The following is a 22,179-nucleotide window of genomic DNA, read 5'->3' as shown; positions in this document are numbered from 1 at the left end:
ACTTTAAAAAAAAAAGAAAAAAAAAAGCATAAACTATTTGGTCTGTGAACATTAATACACCACTATTGTGATTGATCTAGAGTTGTTGTTTAGTAATGTTAACCTAATTTTTCAGTGGTTGGCTCCCCTTCAGCACTTTGTTCTGCGTTTTCAATCAACTCCTTGTACTGGCTTTTAAAGAATCCACCCTGAAAGGAAATGATAATTAAGGCATGTATATGCATTACACAACTTTGAAAAATTAAACTCAAGTTGTAAAGCTGAAAATGAAAGGTTTAAAGTTGAGCATACACACACACACACACCTTATAGAGAGCAGCTGTGATGAGAGCCAGTAGCAACAGTCCTCCTATTACTCCTCCAGTGATCTCTTTGGTCAGGTTCACCTCCTCAAACACCTCCACTTGAGTGTTAATCTACAAACATATTAATGAATACAATATTACCTCTGACAATTCACCTTCACATAAAAGCATTATATCATTCACGCCTGAAACGTCCAAGGTTTTCTAGATATGCATGGACTCTAAAACGTAAAATCTACTGTAGTATATACACATATTACAACCTTAAGGCCTGTTCACACCAGGACAAATTTGGCGTGCGATATTCACCGACATTTAACGCCTCGTGTCGTGACTAAACAAAGGGCGCCAATGTGAGTGTGCACACCGACACGTAAAACGCCATGCGTAAAAGCGTAATTTTTCAAATAAATTTTTTTTTTTAAATTTCGCGCAGCGTCAAAAACTATCCGACCAATGAGATTGGCGCTTTTGCTCAGTGTTTGGAGCTTCTGAAGTTACGATAAAACACAACTTGGGGGCGCTCAAACACAAAACGGTCCTGCCAAGTACACATAAGTAACGGCGAAGAAGATGTATGCCTCGCCGTCTACACAGCCAGGAAGAAATAAGACGAGAAAGATGCAAGATGAATGTAGAGCTGCTGGTTTCGTTGGTGTTAGAACTATAGAACTGTATGACAAACGCGACTGCGACTACAAACATCTTGATAAAAGAGAACTGTATGGAGTGGTATTACAGAGCAAATGGGCGCCATCTAATGTTAGGGAATGAATTTGCATGTTCACTCGGCTCATCGTCAGCAAAAATCGCTTGGGTGTGAACACAAAAAACGCGTTGAAAAACGCTGGCGTTTTTTCACTGATATTCCACCATGACATCATGACTTTTGCGTAAACATACACGCCACTTGACTCGTTATCTCTACGCATTTTGAGCTATCTGCGTGTATCCGCGTGTATGCATGTATGTCTACGCCATTAAAGTCCGAGTGATTCCGCGTGTCTGTACACGCCGTCAAATGTCCGCGCGAAACGAAGCAAAATGTAGATCTACATCTGGGGAGCGATCTTTTTTTTTTCCTATATGGTGAGGGAACAGTCATAAATGCCATAAACCCCAGTGACAGTTAGGTTTAGGGACGGGGTTGAGGTAAGTCATATATTTATTTATAAAGTAATAACGTTAAGTCAACGGCATTCATAAACACGCTTAAAAGCGATTATGCGTCTTGATAGCACGCCAAAAATGGAAATACGAATTGGCGTGTCATACACACGCTACTTCATGAGATCAGTCTGTATATTCGTCCCGGTGTGTACCTGCCTTTAAGGCGCGAGATATTCACCGACGTTTAAAGCCTCGTGACTAAACAAAGGGTGCCAATGTGAGTGTGCACACCGACACGAAAAAACGCCACGCGTAAAAGCGTAATTTTTTTTAAAACGCCTCGGGTTCATTTGTTTTTTGGTTTGACGCACTGCATCAAAAACTATCTGACCAATGAGATTGCTGCTTTTGCTCATGTGTCTGGAGCTTCTGAAGTTACAGTAAAACACAACTTGGGGGCGCTCAAACACAAAACGGTCTTGCCGAGCACACATACGTAACGGCAAAAAAGATGTAGCCTACGCCAAGTAGCGTCGACACTGCCAGGAAGAGATAAGAGGAAGATGAATGTAGAGCTGCTGGTCTCGTTGGTGTCGGAACATAAAGAACGATATGACAAACGCAACTGCGACTTCAAAATAGGACTATTTCTGTTTTACATTAAGAGCCATCTAATGTCAGGGAATGAATTTACATGTTCACTCGGCTCATCGTCAGGGAAAATCGCTTGGGTATGAAAACAAAAAACGCTGAAGAATAACGCGCACCGATATTCCTCCCGGTGTGTACGGCCCTTTATAGGTTCAAATAAACTTTTGCATGTGTTTTAGGTTTCATTTTTAATTTTATATTTTATTTTCGATTTATTTGTGAAGAAAATGCATCACCTGGACGGATGGTGCAGTGTGTTGAGAATCAGATGAAAAGAAAATGTATTTGCTCTTGTCAAAATCCAGAGAAGCTGAACTGACCAACTCAAAAACAGCAGCCTTGAGTCCAGTCTAAGAGAGACAGATCATGATAATACGAAATTATCAAACAGTTATGAACATATATGGTCTGTTCTGAGATATGAATTTGCTGTAAAAGTCAGATACCTGTTCAATCCATCCAGAGCTCACATTGCCAAATATATTATAGAGTTTCCTTTCATTCTTTATGAGAGTGACGTCACACCTGAACACGGCACACACCGCCACAGAGCAGTTCTGATGGAGCAATGGGGTCAATGCACAAAGAATATGAAATTATAAAATTATATCATTATAATATTATTTTTTTATTAGGGAATGAAACTGAAACACTGACCAACACACGATCCTTTTTAAGTACTTCCACAAAATTGGTAAAAAGCGGCTGTTCATCCTTCTGTTTCACACAGTCTGGAATCTAAAAGCACATACACACATGTTTCGTTGTTTTTTAATATGATAAATGTGAATCAATCTACAGTAGATGGGATATTTCAGCACATTCATATATACATACCTGTAGGTTTTTGTCTGTCCAAATGAATTTGTCTCCCAAAATCACTGGTACTTTGATGAAAACTTTGAAATGTAATTCTCTAAAGTCATTTTCAACCTGAAAAAGGGAAGGATATTCAAATTAAATGTTTGCCATGAAAATAAGAAAACGGTATGATCTTTATTTAATTTTTATGTTCATGGAAGTGTGTGGATGTCATTACAGCACCTTCAGTATCTGTTTGACTGGTCTTTCAAGATCAGGTTTCTGTGCAGTAAAATTAATGTGGAGGCTTGAATCTTCATGTCTTATTAAAATAAAGGGAAAATGTGTCAGAGAGCAATTTAAATCTTGTGTGTGTGTGTGTGCACACTACAGCTCAAAAATTTGTCATCATTAAGATTTTGTAATGTTGTTGAAATAAGTTGCTCACTGCTTTCACTTCTCTTTTCACAGTGCACACATTAGAAACAGCACAACTGTTTTCAACTTTTCTGATTATCATCACTGTTGAGCAGTAAATCAGCTTTGCATCACAGGAATAAATTACATTTTAAAATGACGTGTTCACATAAAGAAAATTTATTTTAAGTTGTAATAAAATTGTATAATATTACTATTTTATTGTTGTTTTGAACAAATAAATGCAGCCTTTTGAGCAGAAGATACTTACGTATATAAAAACATTACAAAAACTCGATTTTTCTAAAGCAAAAGCAATTGCAATTTATATGTTTTGCTTCAGAACCACAGCTTTTACATTGGCCATCAAGTGGAAACTATGTCAAATCTGTGTGCTGAAGAGATTGACTGTTGAAAAACAAGCAAACTAACCTTATTAAGGCAATGTTAATGGCGAATTTGACAGCAATGCTTTTCTCTTTGAGGAATTGACTGGTTTCGGAGTGTTGGTCATTCCCACTGTAAGTAATGCAGGGTTTTTGTAAGTAGTATTATTTTCAGTTATCAGTTCCTCATGTGAGCAACAACATAACATCTCAAGGTTAAGCGATGTACACTTTGAGTGCACTCACGCAACCCCCAGAAATGATATAATACCTGTTGATCTTAGCGGTGAACGTCACATTTTGGTCAAAGGTGCTTTCTTTATCGATGCTGTATGTAATATGAAACACAGCCTAGGAGTAGACACAGGAAATGATGAGTGCTTGAAGAGAAAAACACACAGGACCCAGATAGCAAACTGACATTGAATCAACGTGGAAATATGACATCGAAACAACGTTGATCTGACATTGTTTTGCTCATCGAATTAACGTTGAACCAACGTCAGACGCGTCATTCTTTCAAAACTAACGGAAAATCAACTTGAAATCAATGCGTTGTTTGAAAAGCAAACCAATTTTCGATTTTCATTTAGCTTTGAAGAATGCCGCGTCTGACGTTGGTTCAACGTTAATTCGATGAGCAAAATCAACGTTGTTTCAATGTCATGAGAGACGTCGTTTCCACGTTGATTCAATGTCAGTTTGCTGTCTGGGGACGGTTTAAAAAGTGAGCCCACCTGAGTGTTTCCCTTGAGGATGGGTTTACTGATCTGGCAGGAGGTTTCTCCCAGCGTAACTCCTCGCTCAGCGTCCAGAGACACACACTCAACTCTACCCTGCTCAGACAGAAAATGATGAGTAAACATTCATTCGATGACCAACCCATAGAAAATTGAATGGCAATAAGCATCTTACTTGCCTAAAAAAACTGCCTTTCAGCAAAAATTGTACTTGATTCGTAGACAAACTGTGAGTCTCTTCTATAAAATCATCCTGGTCTCACCTGTTTAGATGTGATTCTCCTGTAGGAAAGTCCAAAGGGGTAGCTGAGGGTGAAGTGGGTGTTGTATGAGTTTTCTCCTCTGTTCTCTACAAACACGGTCACGTTGAGCTCCTGCATTATGCCAACCTCTATGTTTGTAGATCTGGATCACGAAACCAAAGAGAGATACTCACAGTAAAACAAGCATGATTCCATAACTTATCATTGTTGCACCTCAATTCTTACTCTCCACGTATCCTTGTGCTGATCTTCAATGTTATACAGAAAAACTATTCACCCAGAGAAATTGAAATCCATCCTGAGGTCATCGATACAAATGTCATCAGATCCACAGTTGATCTCAAAATCCAGCTGTGGAATGAGGTGAGATATTTACATATGTACATTCTCAAATCATATAAAACTGCATCACTATCATGCAGTAGCAATTCGTATCTTTAGACATGTGAATAGTTCATTTCCCCCATTTCTGTCATCATTTACTCACCTAAAAGAAGATTTTTTGAAAAATGATTGAACTTGTCTTATTAAAGGGACACTTGGCAACTATTTCAACTTAATAAAACCGTCTAGAAATCATTTGGATGTAAATGTCTGATAAATCACTTTAATATTATCTTACATAGTATTACATTTATATAAATATTTTATATTATATTATTATTATATTTATAGTTCTACGGTGTCACTTTGTCTGTTTGGCTTTTATTTTGAAAAAGGCGCATTTTCTTCTTCTAATGTGTTTGTGACGCAAAAACTTCCGCTCTCCTCATGATGTGATGCTGTGACGTGTCGTCGGAAGAGCGGTAAAACTGTTAAACATGTAATTATTTTTCATGTTCATCCTTTTGATTCTTGTAAAGAAAGAGTTCACATTGTGATTTTATTATTTTGTATTGTTTGTACGTGTTATTTCTAAGACCTACGGACTGTGAGAGTGTCAAGAGAGCACGATAGCTGATGGTGGAAACTATTTGAATAGCGTCCTTGGATAGCGGAATGAGGTATGAAAGTGTGTCTAGTTTATTGTCATTAGAAGGGATTTTAAGGGAAAGAAATCTTACTACTTCATTTGTTTATGGTTAATTGCACATGTCGTCAATATACAAGCAATATCATCTCGGTGAGCAACCATATTGTATTTCATGTAAAAGCATGTGATATTTTTGTCATAAAGGCTTAAAAACATTTCATAGTAATATTGGTTGTTAGTTAAAAATGACTTGCATTGTGTGTAAACACGATTAATATGTGAACATTATTTATGTGCAATTATTTGTGAAACTACATTGAAGCATTTTGTACTTTTCTGTAGTTTTCACGGTGTTCATGGTGCATGGTGCACGTTGAGAGGTATAAATAAATCGACACCCGTTTGAAACTCTCTGCGTATTGATCAGTAAATCCAAGGGGCCGCTACATTGGATGGTTCAATTATCTGTTCTGGTGAGAACGGTGACTTTCCCCCCAGCGTCCCCGTGGAAAACCAACCTTGCAACATCGGGACTAATGTCCCAGTAAGTTTGAAATAGAAGTCTCGTGAGAAGCGAGAACGAGCGAGAAACACGAACTGCTTTGTGGCAAATCCACATAATTCTATGATACTATGTATGACGTATTACCCACTCGGTAGACACAGCTCCACACGATAAAGTTGGCCAGCTCTGATAATAACAAATGCACATGAGCAGCGGTGGAAAGCAGGAGGAAGGTGTCGCAAGTGAGTTTTTTTTATGACAGTGTTGTGAAATAATTACGCCGTACAGCTGTAGGGGGAGCTCGATGAGAAAACATGCGACAACAAAAGTGAAAATCAGCGAAGAAATTACTTGCCAAGTGCCCCTTTAAAGTCAATGAGGTCCAAAACAACACTGAAACCCTTTGACTTTTATTGTTTGGACAAGCAAAGACATTTTTCAAAATATCTACTTTTGTGTCCAACAGAAGAAAGAAATGTAATATAGGTCTAAATGAGGACAGAGGTTTCATTTTTAGAGGAGCTTTCCCTTTAATGTTACATCTGAATTATTCATACTTTAAAACAATCATCGGTTGTCTTCTCTTACACTGTGGTCTGTGATGGTCTTTATCTTTGGGTGCAGGACTGGCTTTATGTTTTGCAGTCTGGCAAGTGGCTGACCCTCAAATGTGAATGTTAACTGATTGGACAACGGATTCAGGGCATCTTCTGAGAAAGCCTGAGTGGACAAGAATAGATCAATGATGTTCATTTCCCCTAAAATCAGGATTTTCATTATGCATTCAGTAGTGCCACATTGTTGTATTGTTGAGATTGAATTATTCCCGTTTAAATTTCATTCATAATTGTTTTGTCTTACAGCCAGAATAACTGATTTACTGTAGGTATTCAAAAGAATGAGAAAGGAAGAAACAATTGTCAAAAAGAGCTGATGCTTCAAACTTACATCTATAAAGAAACGATGACTTCTGCAAGTTTCTGCATTCGATTTTATGTTCACCACTTTACTGAGGATCCGGGTTTGGGGAGGGAAGTATGCTCGATATTTCTGTCGTTTGGCATCCAGCATTACGGTGTAATTAATATTTGCGGATAGGTCTAGATAATGAACATGAAACATATACATATAAAAAGTAATACATGAAAGACATTTTTTTTTTTTTGCAGTTCAAACGTTTAGATGTTTTTAAGAGTAGCATACTACACTTAATGTTAGACATATTTTGACTTTATCCGACTTTATTCGTGAATTATTTCGACTTCAATCTCGAAATATTTTGACTTCAATCGCAAAATATTACGTATTTCTTTTTTATTCTTTTTTTACGGTGTGGTACAGGGCTTCTGAGAATTTACATGAATTCTCTTTCAGAGATAGTTCACTTTGAAATTAATTTTTGATAAGTTTTAGCTTACCTCAAGGGCATCCAAGATGTAGGTGTCTTTGTTTCCACAGTATTTTCAATTTTGACATTTTTCAGTCAAACCGTTGTTGTCTATCAGTCATACACTGGAGGCTAAGGGGGTCCACCAAAAAGCATGCACAGAGAAGTCAAAATTAAACATGATTTAATGACTCGTAAATGTAAGTACACATTGATGGCCTAAGACACGAAACGAGCGGTTTTTGTGAGAAAACGAACAGTATTTATATCGTTTTTACCTCGTGTAATCCAAGTGATCTGAATCAGTTATTCAATGTCCAACTGAACCGAACTGAATCAGTTCAATGTTACGCCGGAAGTGATCGCTTGCGTGTGACGTCACTCAATATTTACACGGAGATTTCGGAAGTTTTACATTTTACTAAACATATTTAGATATACCGAAATCGTCTTCCATTGCGGTTTCCCGTATATCTAAATATGTTTAGTGAAAGGTAAAACTTCCGAAATCTCTGTATAAACAAAGAGTGACGTAGGCGCGCAAACGATCACTTCAAGTGCATGCGCAGACCGAAGCGCCCGTGCCGTCAGATCATTTTGTCATGGCTATGATTACAAGAGGTAAAACGATATAAATACTGTTCGTTTTCTCACACAAACCGCTCGTTTCGTGTCTTAGGCCATCAGTGTGTACTTACATTTACGAGTCATTAAATCGTGTTTAATTTAGACTTCTCTGTGCATGCACTTTGAGGTGAATCGATTGAGGACCACCTTCACCTCCAGTGTATGACTGACAGACAACAACGGTTTGACCAAAAAATGTCAAAATTGAAAATGCTGTGGAAACAAAGACACCTACATCTTGGATCCCCTTGAGGTAAGCTAAAACATATCAAAAATTAATTTCAAAGTGAACTATCCCTTTAAGTTTGTGCTTAAAGCTGTAGTTTGTGCCAGCGGCAACATCAAATGGAATTAGAAAAAAATTAGGCTGTTTTCAGACTGGACAACAGAAGGCTCCCCCTGGCTGCCATTGGTTGGTCCAACAAATAATTCCACCCCCAAACTCACGCCATTGGTTGAGCCAAAGCTGCTGAGTTGGGCTTGTTTTAAATCTCAGAGAAAGGAAATTGGAAACCCATTTGGAAATTTGCACACTTTAACATTAACTACAACATAAAGGAATACTTCTAATTTTGGACAAACCTCTTATGTCGTGTCTGTATCGATTCATGGTGAAACACACTTTCATGGTGTTTTCCAGTGACTGGCCTGTTTCACCAGTTGGTATTTTGGTTGGGTTGTAAGTTACTTTGGTTTCCAAGAGCATTATGGGTCTGGACCTGAAAGAGCCACATAAAAGACATATGAATAATTATGTCTGAAACACTGTTTTTGTATATATGTTAGTTCTTTATGGAAGAAAAACAGACCTGAGAAGCAGAACTGCTCCCTTAGACCCAACAGCAATGTCAGGAAGGTTGTCTCGAGTCTGGTCTAGAGAAGACTGACTCAATGAAATCCCAAAGAAACGCAAACCTGGTCGCACCGATGATCCAACAATCCTCTGTTTCATTCAAGAGGGAATAAAACAGATAACAAAAATATCAGAGTCTATATGTGAGTCAAGGAAAAGTAATACAAAAGAAGGTTTCGCATTTTTCAGAATTCATTTTTACGTGAACTATCCCCGTCACCAATCCACGTATTTTTCACCTGTGAGTATTTGGAAATGATCCCTCCATCTATCCCATTGAAGATGTAGATGCTGCCCTGTCCATCCTCCTCTAAAGGAGCTCCAACCAGCACATCCATGAAACCATCACCATTCAGATCTGCTGGACTGGCCAGAGAAGAGCCAAACCGACCCCTCTGACCTGCCATGCCCACCAGTGTATTCGAAAAAAATAAGTTTGCCTATAGAGATATAACAGAGAGAGGAGAAACAGGGTTAAACAGACACAAATGTACATTTATTTAGTCTTGATGAACTCTTTAAAAATATTAGTCTTAATTGAATCCCCCCAAAAATCACTGACCCGACGCGTGAAGATGTAAACAGCCACAAAGCCCTCTCGGTCAGACTCTGTGTACGTTGGTGCCGATACCAAAAGAAGGTCCGTATAGGAGTCACTGTTCAAATCCACCGCACACACCTCAGCTCCAAAATATGAGCCAATCTGAGGCTGAGAAAGAAGCAATATAGTTACCATACAGCTATTCTGAGTTTATGTACTTTCACTCGCTTACATTCATTTGTGATGTGCCAATATGTTACATAAATGTACAACCTTAGGAGAATCCAGTTGCTTTACATCACTTCGATCAATTCTTGAAACAGTTACTTGTCCCTTATGCTTGTGTCTTGGTGCTCCCATGACTGCATACTTTGCTCTGAATATTGTTGCTATTGTCAAGGAATAACCTGTGAAGAACATAGACAAAAATGTATTTTGACGGATTTATATTGATTTACACAATCGAAGAAGAGATCTCGATTCTCACCTAAATAACTGTCATGCTCACTTCCAGCTTGAAAGAGTGAATTAGACTTGAAAGACTGATCTGAAATATCATTTGTTTTGTACAGCTGATATCCACCCTTCCACTGGAAAGCTCCCACTGCGGTCATTATCATATCTGTCTGAATGCAGATAACATTATAAGAATTTACTTCTTGGATATCAACTTCAATGGATATCTTGCAAATAATGAAAAAACAAAACCTTGTTGCAAATAAGTGAAATAGAATTACATTTGATGTCAATGCTACACTAAATCCGTCCTGTGCAAACTCCATTCGAGATGAATCTCCAGAGGTCTGGGTTCCTAGCAAATAAAAGCAGCAACAGTTAACTAGAAATGTATCATTTTAAATCTATCTATTGAACAAATCTGTACTAACATGAAAGCTGATAAATGTAAAATGTAAACATTCTCTCTGCACACATACCTTCAATGGCTATAATGTTCTCTTTGAGTTTTTCACGAATACTTTTCAGAGCATCAAAACCGGTTACTTTGAACACATGCTTATTGGTGGGTAAAGATGCAATAATTGCCAGCTCCCTTATTGCTTTGCCAATAACAAAAGCATTGCCAACCTAAGAAAAATGAAATGATTGAAATTGTCAAAATCAATCATCATCAATGAAATTGTAACACACGTCATACATGCAATGATTTCAATAACGGTTTTTGATTTTTGAAGTCTTTTTTTTTTATTTAGCAAAGGCAAAATATAAGTGGAAATCAAATCTTACCCCAATAGCATATCGTGTTATATGTTTAGCTTGTGCTTGTTGAACAGCTTCAGTCAACTTTGAATCAGTTGATTCACCATCCGTGATAACAATCAAAATTTTACTGGCTGATGGTCTAACACCCCCTTTACTTACGAATAGCTCATTCCTATTGAAAAATAAAATAGTACAAAATATTCAATCAACAATGCAATTATGCAACTGTATAGGATACATTACTATTAAGTTTACATTGCTTGTCTTTGAAACATGGTTCAAATTAAAATGTGGTGTAAAACCTTATTACTGTAAAAGTCATAAAAATCTAAATACTTGTAGAGGTGTGTGTATCCATTTATTCCTGCATTTAATAGCATGTGCTTTTTGCATGATTGCTCAGACATCTGTCATATGGTACAATATTACAGTAAAAACAATATTACTTTTACTGTAATGGCATAGATGAAATAAATTCAATGAAATATCAGCAGTCTTGTCTCACACAAGATATTGTATGGCTTTTGCAGTGTTAGTCCATCCTCTCTGTTGAGATATCTTGTTCACTGCATCTTCCCATTCCATGGGTTTTTTGACTTGAAACTTGTCATGAATGTCACAGTCTGTAGAAAACTGTGCAATGGCAAACTGTAAGATAGATAGATAGATAGATAGATTAGATAGATAGATAGATAGATAGATAGATAGATAGATAGATAGATAGATAGATAGATAGATAGATAGATAGATAGATAGATAGATAGATAGATAGATTTAGTGACTGATAAATGGGAGTAAAAATCATGGACAAGCTAAATCATAATAAATGCATGGATTATCATACCTGTGCATCACGGTCTATAAAACTTTTGATCATTTCTATAACAAACGCTTTCATCTTATTAAAATCCAGAGAATTTACACTTCCAGATCCATCCATTAAAAAAGCAATATCAATTTCTGGTGGGCATTCTGAAGTTGGAGAAATTAATAATTGCATCATATTTTCATTTAATCTGAATAAATGAAAATCATGTAATACAGTTTATACAGTATGAAGAAGACATGCTTAGATTTGGTAGAATGTAATAAATGTACCTCTCAGAGTCTTTGGCATAGATCTGCTCACAACATCATTTGGACTGATTTTAAAGCACATGCCATTGTAAGTGGTTACATCACAGGTCTTAGGTATGGTTGGACCACAAACCTGAGAGAAATTAAGATTTTATTTTCAACATGACACTATTCTGGGCTATATGTACCATTGTCTCACACAGATGATGGCGTCATCTACACTGCACAATGAATCTCTATCGTGTTTGCATTGTTATTATAATGAAATAATTTGTGAGAGCACAAAAATCGTGCTGTGAGGACGAGATCACTACATTCATGTGCTCAACAGACATCGTGTGTGATCGTCTACGTATATTTGTATATAGCTGTAAAAAAGTTCTTTATTATGGTCTGCATACTGTTGAGTACCACATTTCCTAGTAAATGCAAAACCTTTTTTTTTTTTTTTTACTTTAGCTTACTTAATGATACTGTTATGTTTCAATAAATAAGCCAAACCCACCGGCCCAGCTCAACTTTTCGATTTAATAATGCGGCCCTCGAACTAATTGAATAGCCCTGGTCTACAATGTTTATCGCTGTAATCTTTCATGTGACAGGAGTAGATCTAAATATAATACTGTAATCAACACTTTTCTACGGTGGCTGAGATAGCTCAACGTGCTGCAACTGAAGCAAACACATGCAAATAGAAAAAGTGTGTTCCAAATATAGAAATGCACTGAAAATAACACAGACTACAATGGACATTTCTCCAGAGGAACCAAATAAGTGACGAACCGATATTAGACATTCTCATGCTGGGTCCCAATTCGCCTACTACGCCCTAACAGTATGTACTCTTTTTGTCAAGAAAAAGTACATACTTGTGTAGTAAAAGAGTATGCAAGCTTTGGGACATACTAATTACTTCGTCATCTTTAACAGACAGCTCTGTCGCGTGCACCGCAAACTGGCCTGTCAATAATCTCGTCACAATTAAAATCCTCCATTCAATCTAATTTAATTTCTTACCGTTTCAGAGCGAAATGTTGTTGCACGTTCACCTGCCAGTCGTGGGTCTTTCATGCGGAGACTCTCCGAATGTGTTTGCAATTTGAATAATGATGCATTTAAAAGTTAATGGCTAAACGTATCTTTACAAAAGTTCACAATGCTTCTGCAGATGCAGTATAATAATGGAGCCAACATTAAATAAATACATTTTCGTCAGGTTACTGACAATTAATCACTTAAACCCCTTTATCTAAACCTCTCTACACAACTCCTCCATGTCTGTAGTTTTTTACTGTGACACTTTTTACTCGTGTTTATATTTCTACCCTAATCCTCATCCAACGCGCGATGGGTTGTGGGCAATATCAGCCGTTAGAGTGTGTATCGATCTGCACTTTGGATTCTGACCGGATCCGGGGCCATCTGGGTCTCTTTGGAACACTCATTTCAACATACTACGATTTGGGACGTACTAATTCTATTTTCGGATACTATTTAGGACAGATAGTATTGCCTTATACTGTCTATGCTTATTGCTCGTGAGCTTCCCTATTAGGGTTGGGTATCGTTTGAATTTGAACGATTCTGATTCCGATTCCTTGTTTCGATTCCGGTTCCTAACGATTCTCGATTCCGATTCTTTTAAGAGGCAGGGTCAAAAAAGTTTAGCTAACCTTGCTAACCAACGGTCTTTCTGAAGGAAATACTCCTTCTGTAAAAATACTCCTTTTGTCACAAATTTTGCATTTTGCCGAGATTTCGTTATTTTTAGAAAAGTGAAGCCACACTTTGGACCGCCGACGTAAGGTACTCATGTTCGACTCGCGTGGTTATGCCAACACTTCCGGTAGACGCTTCTTCGTTGGTGTTGTTCAGCGGTTTCTTCTTTCGCTCGGCGGACTGTGAATATCGAAACTAGGAATCGAAATTTTAACTTTTGAACGATTCCGGGAAAAACGAAAAGTTAGTCTCGGTTCCAATCGATACTCGATTCTCGATACCCAACCCTATTCCCTATGCCCATAGACATATACACTAGACGTCACCTTGGGGTTCTAAGCATAAGTCAAAACCGCCGCCATCTTGGAACAGGGGTCTTGTCATAGGAAGTAGCTAGGTAACGTTGCTATCTCTGCCTTTACTTCGAATTCATTGATGGTGGCGAACTTTTGTGCAGTGTATGATGTTCACGGATGAAATCTGAACTAGGAAGAATGTTTTTTTATTTATTTATTTTTTTTCTGGAATCAAATGATAAATACATGTCTGACCGTTGGAACAAACCAAAAAAACGAGAAAAATCGCATTCATGATGACTTTTTTTACTTTTATTTCCATTAGACTTTTGTCTACATTAACGCTGATGCATTAAAGTGGAGGGCCTCCCCTGTTTCAAGATGGCGGCTCTATTGACGCATTCATTCCAATAAACTGCCGTAGCCAAGGTGACGTCTAGTGTATATGTCTATGCCCTATGCCATTCTCCCTTCGAAGGGGAGACGGCAGAGCCCTTAAAGTGGGACTTTGGAGTGAGCAGCGCACCATTATGTAGCCGCGTGGAACGCACTTGATGAAGGGAGCAACGGAAAACAACGTAATTCCTCATTATTTTCACCTGGGATGTTCCCATGACAATGTAGCACGTGTCCATCAGCTGGAGAGCTGTTCTTACCACAGAAATATAATGCTGTTAACATAACGGTTGCAAATAATACATTTTTATTTTTATTTTTTACTCTACAAAAATAAAGCTCAAATATGCGTGTGTATCTGTGTGTCTCAAATTTAAAAATTTGGACCCTACATTACCAACGATTTTTAGGAAACTTTTCTGTATGAAAATTTAAACATAACATGAAATAATTTGTACAGCGTAACTGATGTATAGATAAATATCTTTCCTTCATGTTCTTTTTTCTTTATTTATTTTAGTCTTCAGCTCATTGTTCTTTTCTTATTTGTATTCTGATGACATTGAACATATTATTAATACATTTTGTATATTGTTTACAAGTTGTATGTTATAAAAATGTAATCTCTGTGTATTCTGCAAAATAAATAAATAAATAAAGTAGAATTTTAAGCTGTAAGAACCAGCACGTCCCAGCCGGGTTCGTCACTTATTTGGTTCCCCTGGAAACATTTCCGTTGTGTTATCTGCAGTGCATTTCTATTGGGTGGTGTCGTGAGTTTTTGAAGCTCACGTGTGTTGTAAAACTGATGAAGGTGTCTTCTTAATTTTCGGGTGTTTTTTTCTATTTGCATCTGTTTTAAAAAAAAAATTATTTGCATGGCCCAGACAGCAAACTGACATTGAATCAACGTGGAAACGACGTCTCTCATGACATTGAAACAACGTTGATTTTGCTCATCGAATTAACGTTGAACCAACGTCGGACGCGGCATTCTTCAAAGCTAAATGAAAATCGAAAATTGGTTTGCTTTCATAACGTTGAAATAACGCGTTGATTTCAAGTTGATTTTCCGTTAGTTTTGAAAGAATGACGCGTCTGACGTTGGTTCAACGTTAATTCGATGAGCAAAACAATGTCAGATCAACGTTGTTTCGATGTCACATTTCCACGTTGATTCAATGTCAGTTTGCTATCTGAGGCGTTTTCTTCAGTTTCAGCGCGTTGAGCTTTCTCGGCCACCGTACTTTTCACTTTTAGTTAATCTCGACAGCTGTAAAGGTAAAAACGCAGTAAACAATTTTGAGAGTTAGCCAATCATAACAGTGGGCGTTCACACTCAAGTGTCATGGCAGACACGCCTCTTAAAACAGAGCGTTCATATCAGGTTAAATCAGGGTGGAAAATGGTCTTTTATATCTTTTTTTTTTTTTAAACAATTATGTAAAAATCATGTCCACCTCAGGAAACATAAAACAATAATTAAAAAAAATATATCATGACCCCTTTAAAATATGAAACTTACCACTGCTGTTGAAGACGGAGGATCTAGAGACATTGAAAGTCCAAGGGACATGTTGACAGCCTCATTGGTGACTGTTCAATAAAACATTTTTTTTAAAAGAAATACTATCATGGATAATAAAACTTGTATATTTTATTACATAAATGAAAGCATCATTTACAAACAAAGTACCGGGAATGGACAGTGGAATGCAGTTTCCATCAGTGACACCACAACGATATATTTGTCCTCTTTGAGTTTGACTGTGTTGTATTAAAGGATCACTCACAAGTAGACTATGGAAGAAGACAGGAGGATAAGAGAACATGTTAAAAAAGGAGACATCTGTGGTGTTCCTGGTTGGGTGTGCTGTTTGAGTATGATGCAAAAGCCTCTGAGGTAACACTTTAAAATAATGGTCCGTAGTTAACAAGTAGCTATGCAGGAAGTAATAGGTAGTACTGCATTAACACCGAAGTTAATACTATTAACTAATATGGAAGCAATAACTAAGCATTAAGTAATAGGTAATTTAGTACAAAGGTAGTTCCTTGGTAGGTATTTGATTGTTACTAAAGAAATATATCCTCATTGAGAACTACTTGTGAACTAAGAAATAATAACCAATTAATTACTAATCACAAAAGTAACATGTCTAAAAAGTGAACAATTGTGGGGATTTTATACTCTTAACATGGTCATAACATTTCAGAAGCATGTGCCTCAAATGGGTTCTTTGTGGAAACCAGTTTATGAAGTTTATATATCCCCCCAAATACATTAGCTAGGTTGAGATTGTGACCACTACTCTTGCCAGGATGGACGCATGTTCTCTGTTTATTTAAAACTTAAACATAAAATAATCCTAATAAAGACAGTTTTTAAAAAATAAAAAATACAATTCTAAAAAAAATGTCTTAAAAAAAAATTCTAACAAACTGTAATCTGGAACATGTGGTTTTGGGCTTATCGTAACATAAATGCAGCCAATTTCTTCATTAAAGATACAAATTGTTTTTGACAAGCGAACATCAATGTTTATATTCATGTCCTAAAGAGAAGTCCTCCTCAGGCAGCTACTGTAACATAAAGTTATAGATCTTTGGAGTCTGAGATATATGTGACTGACATTCAATAGAGCTCATAATAGTGAACTAATCCAATCATGAGAGTGTCAGCATCACTTCCTAATTATTTAAGATTTATTTTTAAAAACTGTCTTTATTAGGATTATTTTATGTTTAAGTTTTAAATAAACAGAGAACATGCGTCCATCCTGGCAAGAGTAGTGGTCACAATCTCAACCTAGCTAATGTATTTGGGGGGATATATAAACTTCATAAACTGGTTTCCACAAAGAACCCATTTGAGGCACATGCTTCTGAAATGTTATGATCATGTTAAGAGTATAAAATCCCCACAATTGTTCACTTTTTAGACATACTTTTGTGATTAGTAATTAATTGGTTATTATTTCTTAGTTCACAAGTAGTTCTCAATGAGGATATATTTCGCCTATTAAATTACCTATTACTTAATGCTTAGTTAATATTGCTTCCATATTAGTTAATATTAAGTTCGGTGTTAATGCAATACTACTTACTATTACTTCCTGCATAGCTTGTTAACTACGGACCATTATTTTAAAGTGTTACCGCCTCTGATCGTATTACACACACACACACACTAAAAAAAGGATGGACATCAGCAAAGTTTTAAGTTATTATTAGTTGAAGTGTTGCAAAACAGTTTTACGTTACAGGAATCAGAGACAGGGGAAATGAGAAATACTGGCAAAGCATTAAGTTGAATTCAAACCTTTGCTCTCTTATGAAACATTACATTTCAAAAAATATTTGTAATATGACCAGAACTGTCAGCAGTGGCTCTCAAAACATTTATAAATGTAGAAGTTGTCAAATGTCTCCAGCATGACCGACTGGGAGACTAGCGCTAATTGAATCCTATTTTAGCCGCATCTATAGTTTTAGAAGAGGAAGTTACTAATCTGCATTTGTGAGAAAATCTGCCCGATTTAGACAGATTTTGCATTTGTATGCACAAGATTTGGTATTTGTTCAAAGGTTGCATGCAATTCGGTAGCATGGTTTGTATTTATTTGTGAAATATTATCTAGGCTCATGTATTTAAACACAATATCGGTTACTCCACTGCATTTTCGCTCAAATTGACCTTTGTTTTTGCAAATTGCTTTCTGTTTGTTCGCGAGTCGACTTTTCCTTTCCAAAGCAGATCGAGTTTGTTGCAAAATGCTGGGTTTGTTTAATTATGACACATAATTCGCTCCATAATCAGTGCGTCAAAATATGGTCTCTCTCTGTGATGTAAATTCAAATAAACAATTCAACAATGAAGATTCAGAAGAAATACAAACTTTAATTGTTAACCAGTACAATTGTTCTCTATGTGCAATGGAGGACAAAAGGCTGAAGGCTACCCCCACCCCTCCCCTCCCCCCTAAAAGCTACAAAAGTGTGGTTAAATGTGGTGGGGCTTTTTTGTTCTTCCTGTCTTAGCAGGGCGTTTTGTTTTTTCATTATGAGTGGTTATATTGCTCTCACCTTGATGCTCTCTGTATCACCTTATAGCCAAAGGCACCATTTTGTCTCTGTGGAGGTGAAGGTGCAGTGAAGGTTTTCCAGGAAACAGGGTCAATGTTAAAAGCCATCATCACCGACTGAAATGCTAAGTGTTCAGAAGTGATAAAAAGACTGTCAAAGAGTTTCTAGTTGCTAAAATACATGCTAGTAACAGATGCCAAACATCAGTTCAGCAGCAGTCGGTTATTTCACTGTGTACACTGAAAAAAAAAATGGAGTAGGATAAGCTAGGCAACTTTTTTCACTCAGAAAATGCTTGTAAATTTACAAAGATTTGCCAAGTAAAAACCTAAACATATTTATCAGTAGCTTTAATTAGAAATCTTTAAGTTGAATTTACTTGGAATATGGAATTAAGTTAACTTTACAGAAAATAAGTAATTTTAACTTGGCTAGTAAAAGGTTGATTATTATCGATTTATCTTTGCATTACATTTCACTAAAACAATGATATTGAATTTTATTAGTCATTTACAGTATGTGCTTTACTTAGATCATCAAAGTAATTTATATTACATCATGTCAGCCGTTAAGCATCATGTGAATGCAAAGACCTCAATACTTGGTAGACAATACACAATGGTGGTAACATTTGATGGGTCAATTTTGTGTTTGAATGTGTCATTTTGAGCAAAAAAATAACTCGAAATATCACAAAATGGTTCACAAACAAAAATCAATGATAAAACAGTGTAAATACACATGGAAACCAGTGAAAAATGAACCTAGTTAATTATTCACGGTCCAGTGCATGATGGGAACCCCATTATCAGAAAAGTTGAGTCATTTTTACTTCATTTTATTTAGTTGATATTTACACTTTCATTTCTACTCGCTTGAATTAAGTACTGAAATGGAATTTACTTAGTTTTATTTAATTCTTGCCTGAACTAACTTTTTCATGTAAATTACATTGTTTTTTTATTCAGTAGTATTTACTTCACCAACAAAAAAAACATTTTTTACAGTGTAGCACCAATAGAGGCAAAATTAATATAATTGACTAAATTAACATAACAGTCTTGTAACCATTAAAAAACCCCATAAAATAATGTTTTTTGGTTTTCTCTGAAGTGTAATTGTATGTGAAAATGTGTCGTACATCTATAAGTTATTTTTTGCAGTGCATGGTTTTCTCACAGATGTGTGTTTGAGTGTGAAATGTGTGAAGGCAGAAAGCTCAAATGAGACAGAATTGGACAGATTGCCATTTAGGGAAGGAAGTGCATACTTGCTGCAATAAGACAGTTTTTCATCCTCATATTTAATATCTGATCATATGCTACTACTTTAAAAAGATGGTCATGGTTTTGAACTTATGAGGTCCAAAAATTAAATGTCATTTTTTTTTATGATCAACGATGTCTTTGAATGTAAATCTACAATAAAATTAAAACTGAAAGAGCTTAAAACATAATTCCTACAACGATATTGTGTTTTTCACTCATTCATCTATTTATGTGCAACATGATTCTTGCAATTCATTTCACTGCTTTAATGTAAAGCCAGTTTTACATGGTGAGATGATGATCAAATCTCATGCATTCGCTGCTTTCAAATCGTACAAAAGTGAGCAAAAAGATTTACAAAAGAGTGGAAATATGCAGAAATTTTGGTACTAATGTTGTGTACAAAATAACAAAGATAGAGAAGAAAATAAATAAATATCTTACCACATAAAATGCATAATCTGATACAGAAGTTCTGGTCCATTATATCATCTCAAGTGTATAGAGGATGCCTGAGGTGAGCCAGTCAATGCAATAAATGCAAGTGAAGATATGTTTTAACTTGCCTAAAAGCTGACTCCGTCACAATACTGCATGGCTTCGTTTGTTTGAAAGTGACACACACGATCCCTGCCAGACTTTGAAACTTGATCTGAAGTGTTTCCTATTTTGTGTTTGGGTCACAGTGGGTGTGAAGTCTGAGGCTGAGGCTACACTGGGGGAAACGCGGTTTTACCAACTAAACCACTTTTCATCTGTTTTTAAAAACATTGCTATGGTTAAAAATAAATGACATTTTCTGTTTTTTGTGGAAAAAAATATTTGGTTTGAGGTTGTTTAAAATTCCTTTACCCAAAATAACTTTTTGAGATTACATAATAAGTTATTTAGTTTTAATCTAACGGACACATGTTCGAGTGTGCTCAACAGGCATAAATATTGAATTTATGCATAATATTCTATTAATCAGATACATTTACTTTTTTGGCCCAATACCACTACTATTAGCTGGGAATCGGTGCATCCCCAGACAATATAAAACACTTTTTTGCTTAATTATTTTAAATGAGGTTATAATTTTGAAACATTTAAAACCATTTCCCCCTGTCCCTGATTGAAAAGCTGGTTTTGTTGCTGATTATAACACCCACTGCTATGATTATGTGACACCCTGTATGTATTGTCACAGGAATAATTATATTTTTCTGTATGTATTTTTATTTTATTTGATTGCGTGCGTGATATTGTTTCAATTACTGTTATAATGTTGAATTTGTGAGGAGTGATACCCACAGTGGACAGTAGGTGGAGACAGTGTGCTGATCGGGGACTATGTGAGTAATTGAATCGCGGAGAAGAAGCCGCCATTACAGAGCGACTCAGACTGCAGATAACAGCACAACTTTGTGTCTCTTTGTTTTATCAAACAGGTAGGTGAAATCAGTCACCATAGACATAAAAACATGATGCAATATGTTGAGACCGTGTATTCATTGTTTTGAGAGGGTTATATATTTCCTGACTAAAGTTAAGATGTTAAATAGAGACCGTGTTGTGTTTATGCAAATTAAGATTCATTCACGGCCGTCCCGCGTGAGGCCTGGTATTAATATTGTATAATATAAATGATTAAAGGCTCCAGAACACTGAAATCCCAAACTAATGTGATGTTTATATTGTTTAGAGCATAAAAAGTGATATATTAAGCCATCGCCAAGGGTTATAAGACTGAAGTATATGTATATGTTGATACATATATTTGTAATGCTAATTGTTGAATGTTATATATATCTTTGCATGCTATATTATAGTGGTTACTGTTGATATTTGAATGTTTAATGTTTTTTCGATTGAGTATCTGCTGTATTGTAATTCAGTTTAAATGGTTCGCTCAACTATTTAGTTACACAGTATTTAGTATGATACATTTGCTCAGACAACCGAGATTGTAAAACATGGTGATCTATGTTTTAAGGGAAAGAGTATTGAGTTATTAGAGAAAAATACTATCTGAGTATGAAAAGTAAGACACTACAAGAGTGATGCAACCTGTTTATTGGTCTATTGTTTGAGTCACATATAAGGTGACAAGACATTGTGACATATATATTGGTATAAAATATAGACTTTGAATTTTGAATTATTGTAATAAAGCCATTACAGAGCGACTCAGACTGCAGATAACAGCACAACTTTGTCTGTCTCCTTGTTTTATTAAACAGAAATAATTTACTGCAGCAACGCCAGTCGGACGACGGGTGTGCTACAATAACTATAATAAATAAATTAATAAAATATATATAAAAATAAAATAAATAAATAAAAAACTCCCTTATGGAATATAGAGATGTTTGGAAGTCCCTGGTGAATAATAGCAACCAGTCAATTTCAACTATGTTTGACCAAGAGTGTGATTCTGAATCATTCCAACAACCACCAAGAATACAGAAGAGTGTATAAAAATAACTATAAAAGACCAAAGTTAGCACACTCTCAAATACCCTGAGCCATAAATATCAGTCATCTGGAGATGACACACTATGAACCTGGTTATGCA

At 36.2% G+C, this 22,179-nt stretch overlaps 1 protein-coding gene across 1 annotated transcript; it reads right to left on the bottom strand.

Annotated features, from left to right (window-relative positions):
- LOC120469037 (integrin alpha-X) lies at window positions 1–20,283 on the bottom strand. The gene is made up of 30 exons (XM_039657727.2): window positions 20,067–20,283; window positions 18,355–18,478; window positions 15,965–16,068; window positions 15,794–15,864; window positions 11,879–11,990; window positions 11,625–11,752; window positions 11,286–11,428; window positions 10,805–10,952; window positions 10,495–10,645; window positions 10,297–10,370; window positions 10,047–10,185; window positions 9,833–9,966; window positions 9,581–9,727; window positions 9,258–9,458; window positions 8,975–9,108; window positions 8,748–8,884; window positions 7,100–7,251; window positions 6,740–6,871; window positions 4,951–5,024; window positions 4,674–4,815; window positions 4,408–4,506; window positions 3,942–4,021; window positions 3,717–3,803; window positions 3,111–3,189; window positions 2,904–2,999; window positions 2,724–2,804; window positions 2,513–2,623; window positions 2,303–2,416; window positions 306–416; window positions 1–188 (listed from the first exon to the last, which is right to left on the bottom strand). Exons 1-30 carry the CDS (start codon window positions 20,104–20,106, stop codon window positions 99–101), a joined length of 3,435 nt encoding a protein of 1,144 aa, XP_039513661.2. The 5' UTR covers window positions 20,107–20,283; the 3' UTR covers window positions 1–98.
- Window positions 20,284–22,179: the final 1,896 nt, after the last annotated feature.

This window comes from Pimephales promelas, chromosome 17 (genome assembly GCF_988280905.1).
Source record: "Pimephales promelas chromosome 17, fPimPro1.hap1.1, whole genome shotgun sequence".
NCBI classification, from domain to species: domain Eukaryota; kingdom Metazoa; phylum Chordata; class Actinopteri; order Cypriniformes; family Leuciscidae; genus Pimephales; species Pimephales promelas.
Note: the sequence above shows the minus strand (reverse complement) of the source record. Positions and strands in the feature narration are given on the sequence as shown.

What these genes read in the sequence shown, in the direction of transcription:
- LOC120469037 (XM_039657727.2), bottom strand. Translation starts at nt 20,106, where the DNA reads ATGGACCAGAACTTCTGTATCAGATTATGCATTTTATGTG. An exon ending in GTGTAGCATTGACATCAAAT is followed by an intron (nt 10,186 to 10,296) that starts GTAATTCTATTT and finishes ATCTGCATTCAG; the next exon opens with ACAGATATGATAATGACCGC. An exon ending in TCCTCAAGGGAAACACTCAG is followed by an intron (nt 4,022 to 4,407) that starts GTGGGCTCACTT and finishes GTCTACTCCTAG; the next exon opens with GCTGTGTTTCATATTACATA.